Genomic DNA, 14,811 nt, shown 5'->3' with positions numbered 1-14,811 from the left:
GGCCAGGCTCTGTCTGGGAGGAGGGCAGTCATACTTACTCTTCATTGACAAAGATGAGTTCCAGAGAGGGTGGGCTGTTGTTTGCCTCAAGACCTACAGGAGCAAAGGAAAGCAGACGTGAGATGCGGAGGCTGGAGCCGACCATACTGGGCAGGGGCTCAGGGATGGGGCCGAACGGGGGAGACGAGGGCATGTCCTGCTGGAGGCAGGCTTGACCACCACCCCTCCCTCCGCTCTGAAAGCATGGCAGGGCTTGCGGGCACGGACAGGCCTGGGGTGTTGTCAGAACCCTTGGGTGCTTCCTCCCCCCGAGGAGCAGCGGTGGCTGCCGTGAGCAGGGGAGGAAGGAAGAGCCAGGAACGCAGGGTCAGGAGGGAGCTTCAGGGTCCAAGGGCTGGCCTGGGATGGGGGGGAGGGGCGGGGCACGGGTGAGGATCCTGGGGGCAGCACTGAGCCGGGCGGTGTCCCGGGGAGGGGGGGCCCCGGGGCAAAGGGGAGGTGAACTCCAGCAAACTGTACTGATGGGCTCGGCCTCTTCGGTGCTGGAGCTGCCAGCCACGAGCTGCTCCTCCTCGGCACTGACCAGCTCCTGCAGCACGGCCTCCACGATGGGCATCACCATGGCGGTGGTGGACGTGTTGGAGAGCCACATGGACAGCAGCGTGGTGCAGCACATGAAGCAGAGCAGCAGCCTGCAAGGCGGGGCAGTCAGGGCGCCGGGTCACAGGGGGGCTGCCGACCCAGGGTGGCCCCCCGCTTCTCTCACGGGGCTCCTCTGGGGCCTCCTACAAACCCGATGGAGCTGGCCTTGAGAAGGGGCGGCGCGGTCAGGAGGCGCTGCCGTGGAGCCAGAAGGTCAGGGTTTTAAGTCAAGCTTTCGGCTTTGTACTCCCAGGGCTTGGCACGGAGTAAACATTACCTTCGTGTTTGTTGAATGAATAAATCACACCTCTTGGGCTAATGGCCTCAGCCAGCAGGAAGCCCTTCCTTAAGCAAAGACTAGCTTTGGTTGTAGGGTCACCCAGTCTGGGACTTACTGATGGCTCGGCTCTGCAGATGTTGGCTTGGTAATGAGGTGTGCTTTGGGTGCATAAAGGAATTCTTTTTTTTTTTGCCCTCCAGCCAACAGTTCTTCAGGGCCCATGACGGTCCCTTCTCTGCAGCCTCATCACTCTAGTTACTAGTGACCAAACAGAGACTAACATATGGAGGTCACAGTTCTGTCCATCACTTGCCCGCTGCCCACTTGCTGAAAGGCTAGCGCCCACCCCCGCCCCTGCCCTGCCCCAAGCCACACAAGGGTCCCATGTCACTGCGTGAATCTCTTCAGCCGGTATCTTGAAGAGTCAACCCTTGGAAAACATTAACAAAAAATAACCGTCAAGTTATTTCACTTTGGCTTTGGAAACACAGTGTGTTGCTGGTATAGACATGGTTCTGACTTCCGTGAGACCAGCCTGCATAGAGACTCCCCATGTTTCTTACTTGAGGTGGGATCCCTGGCATGGTGCAATGTGGGAGCACCTTTTGTGTGGATTACGTCAGGCAGGCCAAATGGTGCTGTTTCTGTTTAGGCTGAGTGCAACAGGAGTTTGCCTGCCCCATGGTGGGGGGGGGGCAGGTGTGGAAACAGACATGGGGAGGAGTTTAGTGAAGAAGCATGGAAATGCAGTGGGATCAGCTTTCTTGAGTTTGAGTGTGAGTACACAGTGGTTTCAAAGAGCTGCGGAGTCCCCAGCACAACTGCAGATGCCGTTGTGTGTCTGGGAGGTTGAGTGTGGAGTCCAAGATGATTACTAAGTGACAGGGCAAGTGACACCAAATTAAGCTGTGGTTAAGTGCAAAACAGGAACCTCCTTTGAGGCTTAACCTGTATTCATCCAGAGGACTCATGTTGGAAACTGGTACCATGTTGTTCATTTATACCCCATCAGACTCCCAAAGGAGTCAGGGCTGCTTACAGAAAATGTCCCAAGAAAGCTGTAAATAGGAGGTGGGACCCAGATGCCGAAGGAAAGAGAAGGGTAGGGTTGTTCCACGCAGCAGAACTGTCAACACAGAACTGTCAATCCCGACTTTGCCACACATTCCCCAGGGCTGGGAGTGTTTCCCTCCAGTGTTGCCAACAGCAGACAAAGAAGAGGACAGGGCTGGGGGCCTGCAGGGCATCTCAGATGCCTGGTCAGAGCCAACATGTCTGAGCTGTGGTCTGAGCCAGTGACAACAAAAACTCAGGATGGATGGGAGGAAACCTCCACCTCTCCTTAAGGAGAGGAGAAGACAGAGCCGAGGAGAAGACAGAGGAGAAGACACCATTTCCTTGTCCAGCCCGTTCCCTGTTAACACCGGAAAAAAGGTTGAGAAACAACTTGCATTGGTCCATCTCCTTTTACCCAATGGGCCCCTTGGATTTTGTAACCTGCTGCCTGTGAAGTCTACGTGGCCCGGATAAATTATTGAGACTGTGGTAATAAATGACACCAACGTCACCCGCACATTTCTCTTCCATGATCGACGGCCCAGCAGCCCTGACGTCATTCCATCCCCATTAGTAGTAAAACACCCGGACCCGGAGTCACCCGGGGACCCAGGAGCCCTGTCCAGGTGGCCCCCTGGCAGCTGGGGGCCGCAGAGTGCTTGGGTACCCCAAAGGCTACTTACATGCCCGGCTTGGCTCCGGCCATCATGACCATTCGCAGAGCAATGCGCTTGTGCAGGTTCCACTTCTCCACGGCAGCCGCCACGCAGATGACGCCCACCAGCAGCAGCGTGGTGTTCTTGAAGTACTCCGCGGCCACCTGCGGGAAGGCAGCGCGTCGGCCCCTCCCGCCCGGCCCAGCGCATGTGTCCGGCCCGGCGCATGCGCCCAGCGCGGCGCATGCGCCCAGCCCAACTCAGGATACTCCCCTAGAGACCCCGCAAGTAGGAGGCACGGAGGTGAGGGCTGTTGGCGTCGCCGACCGCTTGACATTATGTCTGTTTGACGTATATAATATAAACCCTCTTTAAAGGGGGGGAAAACAAGGACATTTCTCATTGCAGGAGAAATGAAAATGGCGGGAAATGTAAATATAGTAAAATATGTGGTGTTGGAAATAAACAAAATCTATATAATCATACTGTTAAACTTTGATGACTGAATTAACCAAAACCGTGGGGGTACCTATGCCGGGAAGCCGGAGGCAGAAGGAGAGGGTGCTAGGAGGATAAAATCCTCATCGGCTGTCGTTGGAAATCAACTGATAATGTCTACAAGTGATAACTCGAGAATTAACATGATGTCAAATAAGAGGGGCGCCTGGGCCCCTGCCTTCGGCTCAGGTCATGATCCTGGAGTCCTTGGATCGAGACCCTCATCAGGCTCCCAGCTCTGCAAGGAGTCTGCTTCTCCCCTTTCATGCTCTCTCTCTCATCTCTCTCAAATAAATAAATAAAAAGAATATAAAATAAGAGGGGCGCCTGGCTGGCTCACTAGGGATAGCATGCGACTCTTGATCTTGGGATTGTGAGTTCCGGCCCCAGGTTGGGTATAAAGATTAAAAATAAACTCTTAAAAAAATAGAATATTAAATAAGAATACTATATGGTGCTTAATTCCAGAAGAATCTGTTAATAAAGATGGAAGTTGTTGACCCTGGATGGGGGTTGGGCAGAGGTGGGGGACTTGTTGGGGGTCACAGAGGGGGAAGGCAACCCCCTGCTTCTGCTTAATCTAGTTCTTGTCCCCAAACCCAATCGCCAGTTGGCACTGTCACTAATGTTTCCCGAGGGGAGAGATGTCCTGCTGGGCTGGTGACTCTAGGGCAGAGTCCCCTCTGGGAAGGGCGGATAGGCCTCTGGGCTGCGTGGGCATGGGTGAAGATGCTGCCCCCTAGTGGGTCGTGGAGGCACCGCGGGATGCCCGAGGCTTAGGCTGGGGACTGGGAAGGGGTGCAGGGGAGGAGTTGAGAGAGGGATGCAGGGGAGGGGGTGGGGAAGGCTGGTATCTAGGACCTTTCTCACTGCACCCTAACTTTCCTAGAGGTCTAGGAGGCAGCTCTGGGGGCGGAATTGGTGTTCGCTTTTCCTCTGTCTCCCGAGGAGGGAAACCCACAGAAGACACAAGACTCAGTACCGGTTCCTCCCCTGGCCCTGCGACTTGAGGCCTCTGCAAGGCCTTCCAAAAGGTCAGTGCTATTGTGGTTACTTTCCCAGGGTACTGGCTGGCAACATTTTCCTTTTCTGCCTCTTTGGCACATATCATAGTAGAAGACCAGTTTGTGAGGGCCTTTTAGGAGCCCAGAGCCTCCAGGACAGGCGAGGTCACTTTCTCAGGATTCCTTTCAGGGGGAAGGAGAAAGGAACCTCCCCGCTGAGAGGGCCCTCTCGTTGCCAGGAGATTTCCATTTCACATTCACTTTCTCATCAACAGTCTAGGAGGCAGGCGCTGTTAGTACCTCACTTCGCAAGTGACGAAGCGGACTCAGAGGGGTTAAGGAAATCTTCAAGATCAGAGCGCAAGGGGCGGGGCAGGGGTGGGATATCAATCCAGGTGTGTCTGAATCCAAAGCTACTACACAACACATCTGGGTGGGCCAACCGGAAGCCGTGCGTCTAATTCAACTCTAGGGGAGTCTTCTTGGTCTCCGTGAGAGCATGCGTAGGCACACATTGCTGTCTTCATTCATGATCACAGTCCTGACTCTGGCCCTAAATAGCTGGGACACGGGCTCTGGGCTGTTTTCATACTTGGTGTTTGGTGGGCTTAGGTCTATTTGTGTGCCGTCCTGCCGCCCCTTGATGGGTGTCATGTGCTTGGGCCACGCAGCCTGGCTGTAGTCTGTGCTTAAGAGGCAGCACAGCCAAGTAGGCAAGAATGAGGACTCTCGAGTCAGCCAGGACTCAGCTGTGTGACCCCAGGCAAGTTAGTCAACCTCTCTGGGCTTCATTTAGGCATCTAAGATCATGTGCGTCTCTACCTTTTGTAAAGCTGTTGTCAAGAGTAAATGACAGATGCAAATCAGCTAGCCTGTGGGGCGGGCGACCAGGATTTTTTGGCAGCTCTTTCCGTCCCTCGGTGTTCCACGCAAAGGCTGACCTGCTCTGTGGCCATTAGCACACAGAGTGGACCCAGCCACGAAGCTGCCTTTCCACCTTCACAAATCAAAATTCTATCCGATAGTGGTGTTTGTTAGTTGTGCAGCCCAGTGGGTTTTTTTGTTTGGTTGGTTTTACAATAAAACCTTGGTTATTCAGAACCCCTCAGGGAACACATGGGTTCCAGGATTCTTGAGGGTTATTTTCATCGTTTTCCAACCTGCGTTGCTTACTCCTGCTTGCTGTGGGCATTCCTTTCCCCACTACCTAATTTCCAAAACTGATATTCTCTGAGTTGGGAAACTAGATAACAAAGCTCGTTAGAATTGTGTGCCAAGAGGAACAGGATCTCCAAACGCGCGCTCCTTTTGGGAGCAGAGTCCATGGTGTCTGTAATGTTTGCAGTAGTGGTTTTATTCTTGCCTTTTCTGCTTTTCTGCTCTGTGGTTTTTCTCTGTTTGCCCGAGCCCTGAGCTTGGAGAGTAGAGGTGTTCCTGGAAAGTATTTTAGAAGAGATGTGCTCAGGGAGGCCGCCTGGAAAGGCGGGGCAGAGAGGAGCAACACCGTGGGCTCTGGAGTTCTGATGAGCTGGGTTTGAAGGGTGGCTTCCCCGCAGAGGAGCTGGAGGCTCTTGGGCAACCCATGGAACCCCGTGGCCCCGTCATTCCAATGTCTTCCGTGGCGAGAGTCAAGATACACAGTTCGTTTAATCCGTCACCGTGTGGCCTCAAGTCAGATAATGGAGGCAGGGTCTTAGAATGGTGCCTGGCATACAGGAAGTGCTCAATAAATGTCCATGTTATTAAAGAAGTGGAAAAAGGATAAAAAGCTTCAAGATGAGATTGAGGGCGATGCCAGGGAGGTCAGCACAACCGAAGGAGGGAAGAAGAGAAAGAAATGAAATAAGGAGCAAGGTGGGGCCTGAAAATCAAAAGATTCCCCCGAGTTTTCTCAGCGAAGTGGGAGCCGGGCTGGAGGCAGAGGCCCAAGGACAGAAGGGCCGGCTCATGGGGTCCTTCACTAACTAGCTCAAAGTGAGTGAATCACAGGCGGCATCCATTAGTGATGAGCTTTTAAAACACTATTTTCTTTGAAGGTGGAGTTATTGGTTGATCTCTAGACAGGTTAGGTTTTAAATGTTTAGAACAATTTTTGTAAAGGTTGTGGCTCTGTTCCTAGACTTTGGAGAAGGGCACTCCGGACAGCAGGCTTAGCTCAGGAGGAATGTGAGTTGGCCTCCCTGGGGCCACCCCGGTGGAGGAGGCCTGAGGGCCAGCCCATCCTCCCTCCTCGGGAAGGCGCTTGCGCACGGGGAGAACGCTTAGCTCCCTGAAAGGTGGCTGTTTTCTAGATCCTCCCTTTTCAGGCGAGTAAAGAGTAAAGGGCAGTTTGTACAGATTACAACTTGTTCAAGACTGGTTAGTGACAAAACTGGATTCAAACTCAGGTTTACCCTACTCCCAGCTTGGACCCCCAACCCTTTCCACACTGCCACTCTACTTGCTCCTGGTGGCAGCAGCCAGAGACCGCAGGAGGTGGGGTGGATCTCACCGTGCTCTGACGTGGCCATCTGGCAGCTCTTGGGGGAGGGACCCCAGAAATGCAGACGCTCTGCAGGTCAGCTGTGGGCGCCTCTAGGAATGGTGGGAATATGGCAAGCTCTCAGGAGACCAGGGGTGGCCTCTGGCAACGGACTTACTTTGAGGCTCTTCTGGACATCCAAACAATTTTGCAGGAAAATCCTCTAGACCCCAGGAGTGGGTGATGGGGGTGGCTCTCCCTCAGCACGGAGCTAAGCCCCTAGCCCCAGCTGGAGCCCAGGGAACAGCATTCCAGCCAGTGCCGCGGCAAGGTGGCCAAATCCAGCGCACCTGACTCCGGGACTTTCCCTGGGGAAAGGAATGCTGTTCCTGCTGGATAAGCCTCTGCGGGCTCCAACACCTGGGGCTCCTGAGCACCTGATTGCACTCCCCAAGGCCAGAGGTTTGCCAACCACACTCACTGTGTCTGAAATGTCAGGAAGCCCGTGGGAAGGGCCTCTGCAGCCGGGGCCCTGGGCCTCCTTGCCCAGTTTGAGCAGGAGTTCCTCTTCCATCTGTTTTATGTATTGATTCTCCCAAGATGTGGTTTAAAGCGAAGGTTTTGTTGCTAAAAAAACATTCTTTGCAAACCTTGCCCTAGAGAAGCTTAAAGCAGGGAGACTCTGATGAGCGCTGACCCGGGCCGGAAGTCTGTTTAGCTAACTCGTAAAGCACCCCCAGTTTCTTCTCTGGGACCTCATGGACCACCTCCAATGGAGGAAACTGAGGCAGGGGGCTGGGCTCTGAGTCCACTGGTAAAGGGGCTGGCTCCTATGTAGGGAGTAGCTCTTGGCCCAGAAGCATTAAGTTGGCCTGAGGAGGCTGCAGTGTCTGGAGATTCCCGGTCCCAGGCCCCACAGGAGCTCAGCTCTGGGCTGCATCTGGCTGGCTGTGGGTGAGGGACGGCTGGGGTTCAGGCAGGGGGCCGGGCCCCGAGGCTCAGCCTCCCTCCTCGTGGGCCTGTATGGAGGGGGTCAGCCCCCGTGGTGAGCAGAGACCAGAAAGGCAGAGCAGAGAGTGGTACGTGGAGTGTGCCCAGGTCTAAACAGACAGAGAAAGTCAGGGTCTGGGGGCTGGTCGGCAACCTGGCAGGTCAGAAGGATCAGGAACCGACAGGGAAGCAGATTTGTGACATTGAACTCCGGTGTCATGGGGCTGCTGAGGCTGTTCTGTTATCGCAGCTGGAGCCGCCCTGCTCCCTCTCCTCTCCTGGCGGGGGCTGGAATGCCACGGACACTTGCCAGGGGCCGGCAGCGCGGGGCCGTGGATACAGCAGAGGGGGTGTGTTTGTGTGTGCACGCGTGTGTGAGTGTCTGTTGGGCAGGGGAGAGATAGAAAGCAGATGTCATCTCTACTGGAAGTCGTTCCTGCCCCTGGACACCCTGGAGACTCCTCCGGAGCCGCAGCATTCCAACCATGCCTCTTCCTGCCCCAGAGAGTGCTCTCGCTCCCGGCCTCCTAGAAACAGTAAATTTTAGCTAATTTGATTGTCCCTGGCTGTGGCAGCACCTTAGAAAGGCATAGATGATTCCTGAGGCAGATACAATGATAGTCGTGAGGGTCACAACGGAGGTAAAATAAAGAACAAACCTAAACTCCTGGCCTTAGTTCTGTACGCCCACAGGCGGAAATAGCGGCAGGATGCCAACCCGAAGACCATGGAATCCCAAAGTCAAAGAGCCCTTTGAGTCCGTCCCCTCTCCCAAGGCACAAAATCTACCTCGAATGTCCCTGACTTGGTCACCTGGCTTGCCTTCGCAGGACCAGGAATACTCGGACCCCACCTGGCTGCCCAGTCCGGCATCTTCCCACACATGGAGCGGGTCTCTCTTACCGTGCGTGGACTCTGGTTCTGGTTTGAGCCTCTGAGCCTTGTGTGCTGAGATGCAGAAGCCAGAAATCACGTCCCTCTTGAGTCTTCTCATCTTTCCTCGGGTGACTCACATTCTAGATGGGGGACATCTCAGCGACCCACCACCGCACGACCTCCTGATCTAGAATCTGACGCTCTGGGCACAGACGTTTATTAACTCAGCAGACTTCAGTACCTATCGGCCAGTGGTTAAGAGCACACGTTCTGGGGGCACACACTCCTGGGTCCAATCGTGACTTCTCTGAACTTGATTTCTGAACTTGTCCGTAAAGACAGAGCTGAGAACCTCGTTACAGGGAGTTAAGTGACACGGAGCACGTCAAGAACCTCCCAGAGTGCTTGGCATATGGTACGTGCTCCAGATTTTGGCAGCTACGCTGGGCTGATAGATGATTCATGCTGCCTCTGGACTCAGCTAAGAGCCAAGGTATTTTCCACACACACTGTGAACATTTATCCCTATGAAATGTCATTCTGTCACTCCCAGGCCATTGTCTCATCCTGTCAGCCTTGTTTCTGTCCTCATTAATCAGTTGGCCCATCCAGCTTCGGGTCATCTGCAGATCTGATAACGTACCTCTCGTATTTCCACCTGGGCTCTCCCTCTAGTCTACTGCCAATACGTTACTCGAGATTCTTAAGGTTCAGCTGGTCAGCCAGCACTCGAGTCACTCGACTGTGCCATCATCCAGTCCACACTGGCTCTTTAGATTGAGAAATTTTTTCCCCCTGGAAATTGTGAAGTTTCCGGAGAAAAAGTTAATTTGTTTTCAACAACTTCTGTTTAAAAGGCGGGGGAAAATTATAAAGCCTCCTAGAAAGACGTCGATCAAAAAGTGGTCAAAATAAAGTTTGGGCACCTGGTGGGGTGTATTTCATTTATCTAGAACATTCCCTCTTGGGGAATTGGGTGAATCCTCCACAGGGCCAGAAAACGAGGCATTACCGCATGGGTCTTCTGTGTTTTCCCATTTGGCTTGTGCCTTCTCTTTTTTAGAGGAGAAACTCTCAAGGTCAGGAGTCTATCATTTTGTATCACTTTTTAGCAAGGCAGAAAGAAGGAAGTCTAAGCTTTGCACACAACAAACTCTTAACCCCTGCTGACTATCAAGTCATCACCATAAAAATGAACCATTTGTATGCATACATCAGCTGTGAGACTCGAGAGGGCAGAAATTCCGTGTTTCATTTTTGTCACAGTCAGGGTCCTGTAATGTCCCAAATGGTGCCTGGTAGATACAGAACTCAGGAAATATTTTTCTGAATGTTGAATGAATAACATGAGGGACAAAAGCCACGGTTCTAGGGGCACCTGGGTGGCTCAGTGGGTTAAAGCCTCTGCCTTCGGCTCAGGTCATGATCCCAGGGTCCTAGGATTGAGCTCCGCATCGCATCGGGCTCTCTGCTCAGTGGGGAGTCTGCTTCCTCCTCTCTCTCTGCCTGCTTCTCTGCCTACTCATGATCTCTGTCTGTCAAATAAATTAGAAAAAAAAAATCTTAAAAAAAAAAAGCCACGGTTCTAGATTCACACTGATCCTACCCACAGGTCTTCCTTCAGGTGGAAAGCACACTATTGCACACCGTCTGGAAACCCTGCAACCAAAAACCCTTCACTGAAGGCCAGCACAAGTATCTAGTCCACAGATGCCACAAATCCCAGGGGCTGCAGATCTTTGTGGTGAGGTGACATGTCCGCAGAAAGTTGCTGTCAGGTGTGTCTGATGTACCCCCTCAAGGCTAAAGACATCAGATCGGCTCCAAGGAAAGGGAGCAACACTTTTAGCTGAGGTCTTTGGAAAGGCTTCACTGTAGAGGGTAACTGGGCAGGATTTTAACAGTGGAGGAAAGTGGAGAGAACTTTGAGTCAAAGCAAGATGAGGCAAGCACAGTGTGGGTTTGGGGAGTGACAAGTAGATGATCTGACTGCCTTTTCCAGGGGAGCCCTGCACATGCTGATGTGGGGGTGTGGCTGCTGGTGGTGGACAAGGTCTCCATCTGCAAAGTTGAGTGGCTCACGAAGGGTCATAAGCCCTGTCCTCTACTTACTGGCATTTTCCTCTACTCTGAGTTTAAAAAGCTAACTAAACAGACTACCTTTGGCTGAATGTGCTTCCTATAGACCAACTGTTAATTATCATTGCCAGCCACCACTACTTTTTCAGATGGGGTAGGACTTTTCACCTCAAATGACAAGATTTGCCCTCTAGCTCCTCCAGAACTTTCCAGAACTTGCCTAGCCCTTCACCGGACAGTCTTCCTTTTCTCCTCACAAAGTCATGTTATGCCCACAAACCACTGACTCAATAGGTGCCTTCTAGGTCAGGCCTTCCTGGCTGTGCAGAGGGGCGGGCCCTTGGATGAACCATTGCCTAGCAACATCTCTACCGTGCAGAGGCACTGAGTGGGCCACCCCTCTGGACGACTCCTGCTGCAGGCAGCCCTTGGAGAAAGAGGGACGTCATCTACTTCAAGGCTGTCATGCTGTTGGCTTTGGGGCTGCCCATTGTGAAATACAAGATAGAAATCTTTTAATTAGTAGTTAGCTCACGTTAAATGTTAGTTAAGATTCAATTCTTTCTATAATGTCATTTTTTTCTCTGCCCTCTGTTTTCACCCCCTGATTCATGAGCTTCTGGTGTCTCACTTTTAAAGAGAAATCTGTAGAATAAGTTTAAATGCTCTTCTTAAGAACAGTCGTGTTTAAGGTTGGTGGTTCTTTTAGGCAGGCCCACAGACCAAACTACCTATTCTTGTTTCCACAAAGGAAGGGGACACTTTGGAGCAACTGCCGGGTGATGCAGGTCACAGGCTAGCTTTTCTGTGGCCCTCCAGGATATTGGTGTTGTACCCATTTCCGGGAATAAAAGCACTGCTGATGGTTGGGGGGCTCCCATCCTTTTTGATTACTACAGCCCCCCATCGCCACCAACTCTTCCACCCCAAACAAGAACAATACAGAAAAAAACGATAGCAACAAAAAACTCAGTGAAGACCAAAACCCCAAATACCCCAGACACAAACTAACAATCAGATTGGTCAGTTGAGTCTGTCTGGTAGAACAGCAAGCAAGAATATACTTTGAAATCGAATGGATATGAGTTTGAATCCAGTTCTGCTACTTCCTACCTTGTGATTTTGAGTGTGATTCTTAACTCTCTGAGTCTCTTCACTCATCCGCAGAATGGAAGTACTAACACCCACCTTGCAGAGATCTCAGGGGTATTACATTAAGTAATATAGTACTTCCACTGTGGTGCCCGGTTGCTCGTAGGCCTGCAAACTCTGGTTCCCTTTCATCCTTCTTCTTTGCCTCTGTCCTTTGTTGCTACCATTCAATCTTTATCAGAAGCCCTAAGCAGAGACCAGGGGCTGTGACAAGAGTCTAAACAGAACCAGGTAGTAATGGATGGGGACCATCTTTCATCTTGCTTCTGGGTTTTGGTTGTGTTTTTCTTCTTTCCCACTTGTGCTGGGTGTTAAGTGTATGCCCTGAAATCTGACCACAACCTGGGCTCGATATTGACAATTTCTGGATGAGTTTTTAAGGATGCCGTAGAGAGAGAGAGAGAGAGAGAGTGGACAGAGAGGGCAGGTTCTAGGTAGACAGAGGTCAAGGAAAGAATATGCAGTAATCTTGAGTTGGGGAAGAAGGAATAGAATTTTTTTTTCTTTTTTTACGGGAAGTCGATGAAAACATTGTCAGGACTCAGGAAAACATCATGAGTCTCTCTGTCAACACACATTTATTGAGCACTTACTGTATAGGGGCTGAGGTTTACGAGATTCCAAAGACCTGGGAAACCCAATTCCTACCTTTGATTCCTGCCTTATAGTGTAAGTGGATACAAAAGACTGAGAAAAGTCAACAGCAGGTTGCTTATAGGTGCTAACCCTCCAGTTCCTAGAGGGTTTCAGACTGAAGAAGCAATTGGATGTGATCAGTCAAGTAAGGCTTCCTGAAAGAGGCAGTTTGAGGGAAATGAGGGTCATGGGGGAGGAACTCAGGGCCTGGAATGGCAGCTGCAAAGGCTTAGTGCTAAGAGGTTTTTCCAGAGGGTGAAGAAAGCCCTGTTCTCAAGTGCTTTGGGATTGTCACTTCACCTCGAGCCCTCTTTCAGTGGCCCAGGGAGGCCCTGAGCAGGGAGCTGGGCCATCAATGTTCTAACCTCGCTGGACCGGAGGACTCCGAAGAACGGGTACAGGAAGGCAGGCACCAGCGCTGCAGCTCCGAGAGGCACGGCCTCAGACACCCAGTACACAGCGGTCACGATCAACACGTAAGCACACGAAGCCTCCTGGAAGGGAAAGAAAGTAGGCGGTTAGTCACAGGGAGAACCACTGCCATGGAGAATCCAAATGGGACCCCGGGGTGGAGGCAATAGGCATCCAGACTCGAACACGGGCCCCAGGACACAGCCCTGGGAGGTGCAAAGCTGGCCTTGGCAGGGCCATATGGGGATCCGTGGCGGGGCCCACACTTGGGTGTGTGCTGTAATGGCTGCTCCCTAGGTGGACCGGCGCCTGGCATGTGGTCTGTGGCAATGGAGCCACCAGACTTAGGGTATCACGGCTCTGCCGGTGCCTGAAACTGTGCAGGATGGGGACTGAAATGAACTGTGTCCAGACCCACGATCACAGGCTCTAAAGATGGAGTGCGCAGCTCGGGCATGCGGCCGAATATTTTGGCATCGAGTTGATTGGATGCTAGGTGTTCTTGGGGTGGTTGAAATTTGGGATCCATTTGTGTAACTGACTGACATGTGAGCTCTGAGATTGGCCCATTGTAGGGCTGGAAAAGTCTACGTCGTGGGGGGCTGTCCTGGGCGTGAAGAGGTTTAACAGCATCCCTGGCCTCTACCCACTAGATGTCAGTAGTACCTCCGGATTGTGACAACCACAGATGCCTTCAGACATTGCTAAATGTCCCTGGGGGGAATATTTGTGCCTGGTTGAGAACCCGTGTCCCTACCAGTGTCTGATTCTCACCGCTCTGGGACTTCATCCCCCCCTGCCTGATACACATGGAAACATCCCTCCAGTAAAGGGAATCAAAAGTGCTATCTACCTGCAAGGGAAGGCCTGGAAATTTACCAGTTTTCCCCAACACCGCCACGTGGCTGGCTGTACAGCCTTGCGGTGCTTCAAATAAAAAAGCACAACAATGTTCTCGACAACCAGCCCTCCTTAACCTCAGCCTCTAGTAGTGCTGGCCGCTCGGTATCGCACTGATTAACGGAGTTGAGAAAAGTCACTGGCTTACTCTCAGGGGTGGGGGCGTGACTGTCCAAGGACCTTAACAGTGGTCTTGGAGGGCCATTGCACAGAGGGTCCAAGCAAACTCTGGGTTCCTCAATTTATACATCATCCTAAACCATCTGTGCTCCGATCTGACCTGCCCTGGGGCTGGGCTGGCGATCAAGGAGCCTGACGAATCTTGTTCTGTTTATCTCTCCCTTGGGTTCAGAACAAGCGTCCTCAAACTCTTGCACAAAAGTTACAAAAGGTCGCCAGGATCTGTGAGGGGCGTCAGGAGTGATTAACCCAGCTTGGCTGGATGGGACCTTGCTCCCTCCTGATATGCATGGATTACCGCCTTGGGGTTTGAGAAATGGGAACAGGGCCCAATGATTGTTGACTGTGTAGCTCCCACTGAGATGTCCTCTGGGGCCGAAAGATCAGAGAGAAGTTAAAACTTTTAGAAGTTGCTGATAAGAAAACAGAATCAGGAAGGGGGGGGGGAGATTCCATTGGAAAATAATGCAATTTAGAGAAATACTCCCTTTTGTTGCAGAAATAAAACTATATAAAGAATTTCAAAGCCTTTAGCCCCCTTGAGCCTACTTACTCCTATCTCTTCCCTGGGACACAGAATGGCAGGTCTCAACTCTAGCTGAAGATAAAAGGGACAGGCTATCTGTCCCTCCCTGAGAACCTTATTCCCTCCTAAGGACCTTTAGTCTTTCTTGTCCTTACAGGGCCACAGATTAAGGTTAAGGGAGAGGGGAAGGGAAGACAGATGGAGAGAAACAGAGAATCAACCTTCTCCTGGGTACCATCTTAGTTTGAATTAGGAGGATTTGGGTAAGCTAAGGTATACTTGTTGACTGTAATTACTGTTATAAATTAAAATAGGTTGGCTTGGAGGAAGTCAGCAAGCCCCCTTAAGAACAGGGTAAACCACCATCATCATTTTTATCTGGACTTTCCTTACAGCACGAGAATGGCCAAGAGTCTACCTCCAGGGGCCCTTTTCCATATTTCTTCCCCGTTCACCCATGGAAT

General features: G+C 51.9%; 1 protein-coding gene across 1 annotated transcript in view; it reads right to left on the bottom strand.

Moving 5' to 3' along the window:
• Positions 1 to 14,811, bottom strand: part of SLC13A4 (solute carrier family 13 member 4) — a 40,109-nt gene that overhangs the window by 21,511 nt on the left and 3,787 nt on the right. The window contains exons 2-5 of the mRNA XM_059396343.1: positions 12,696 to 12,824; positions 2,662 to 2,798; positions 520 to 692; positions 39 to 93 (exon numbers count right to left, since the gene is read on the bottom strand). Of these exons, the coding sequence (XP_059252326.1) occupies positions 39 to 93; positions 520 to 692; positions 2,662 to 2,798; positions 12,696 to 12,824 (494 nt within the window). The remainder of the gene's footprint in view (positions 1 to 38; positions 94 to 519; positions 693 to 2,661; positions 2,799 to 12,695; positions 12,825 to 14,811) is intronic.

The sequence above is a fragment of the Mustela nigripes genome, chromosome 4 (genome assembly GCF_022355385.1).
Source record: "Mustela nigripes isolate SB6536 chromosome 4, MUSNIG.SB6536, whole genome shotgun sequence".
Lineage (NCBI taxonomy): Eukaryota > Metazoa > Chordata > Mammalia > Carnivora > Mustelidae > Mustela > Mustela nigripes.
Note: the sequence above shows the minus strand (reverse complement) of the source record. Positions and strands in the feature narration are given on the sequence as shown.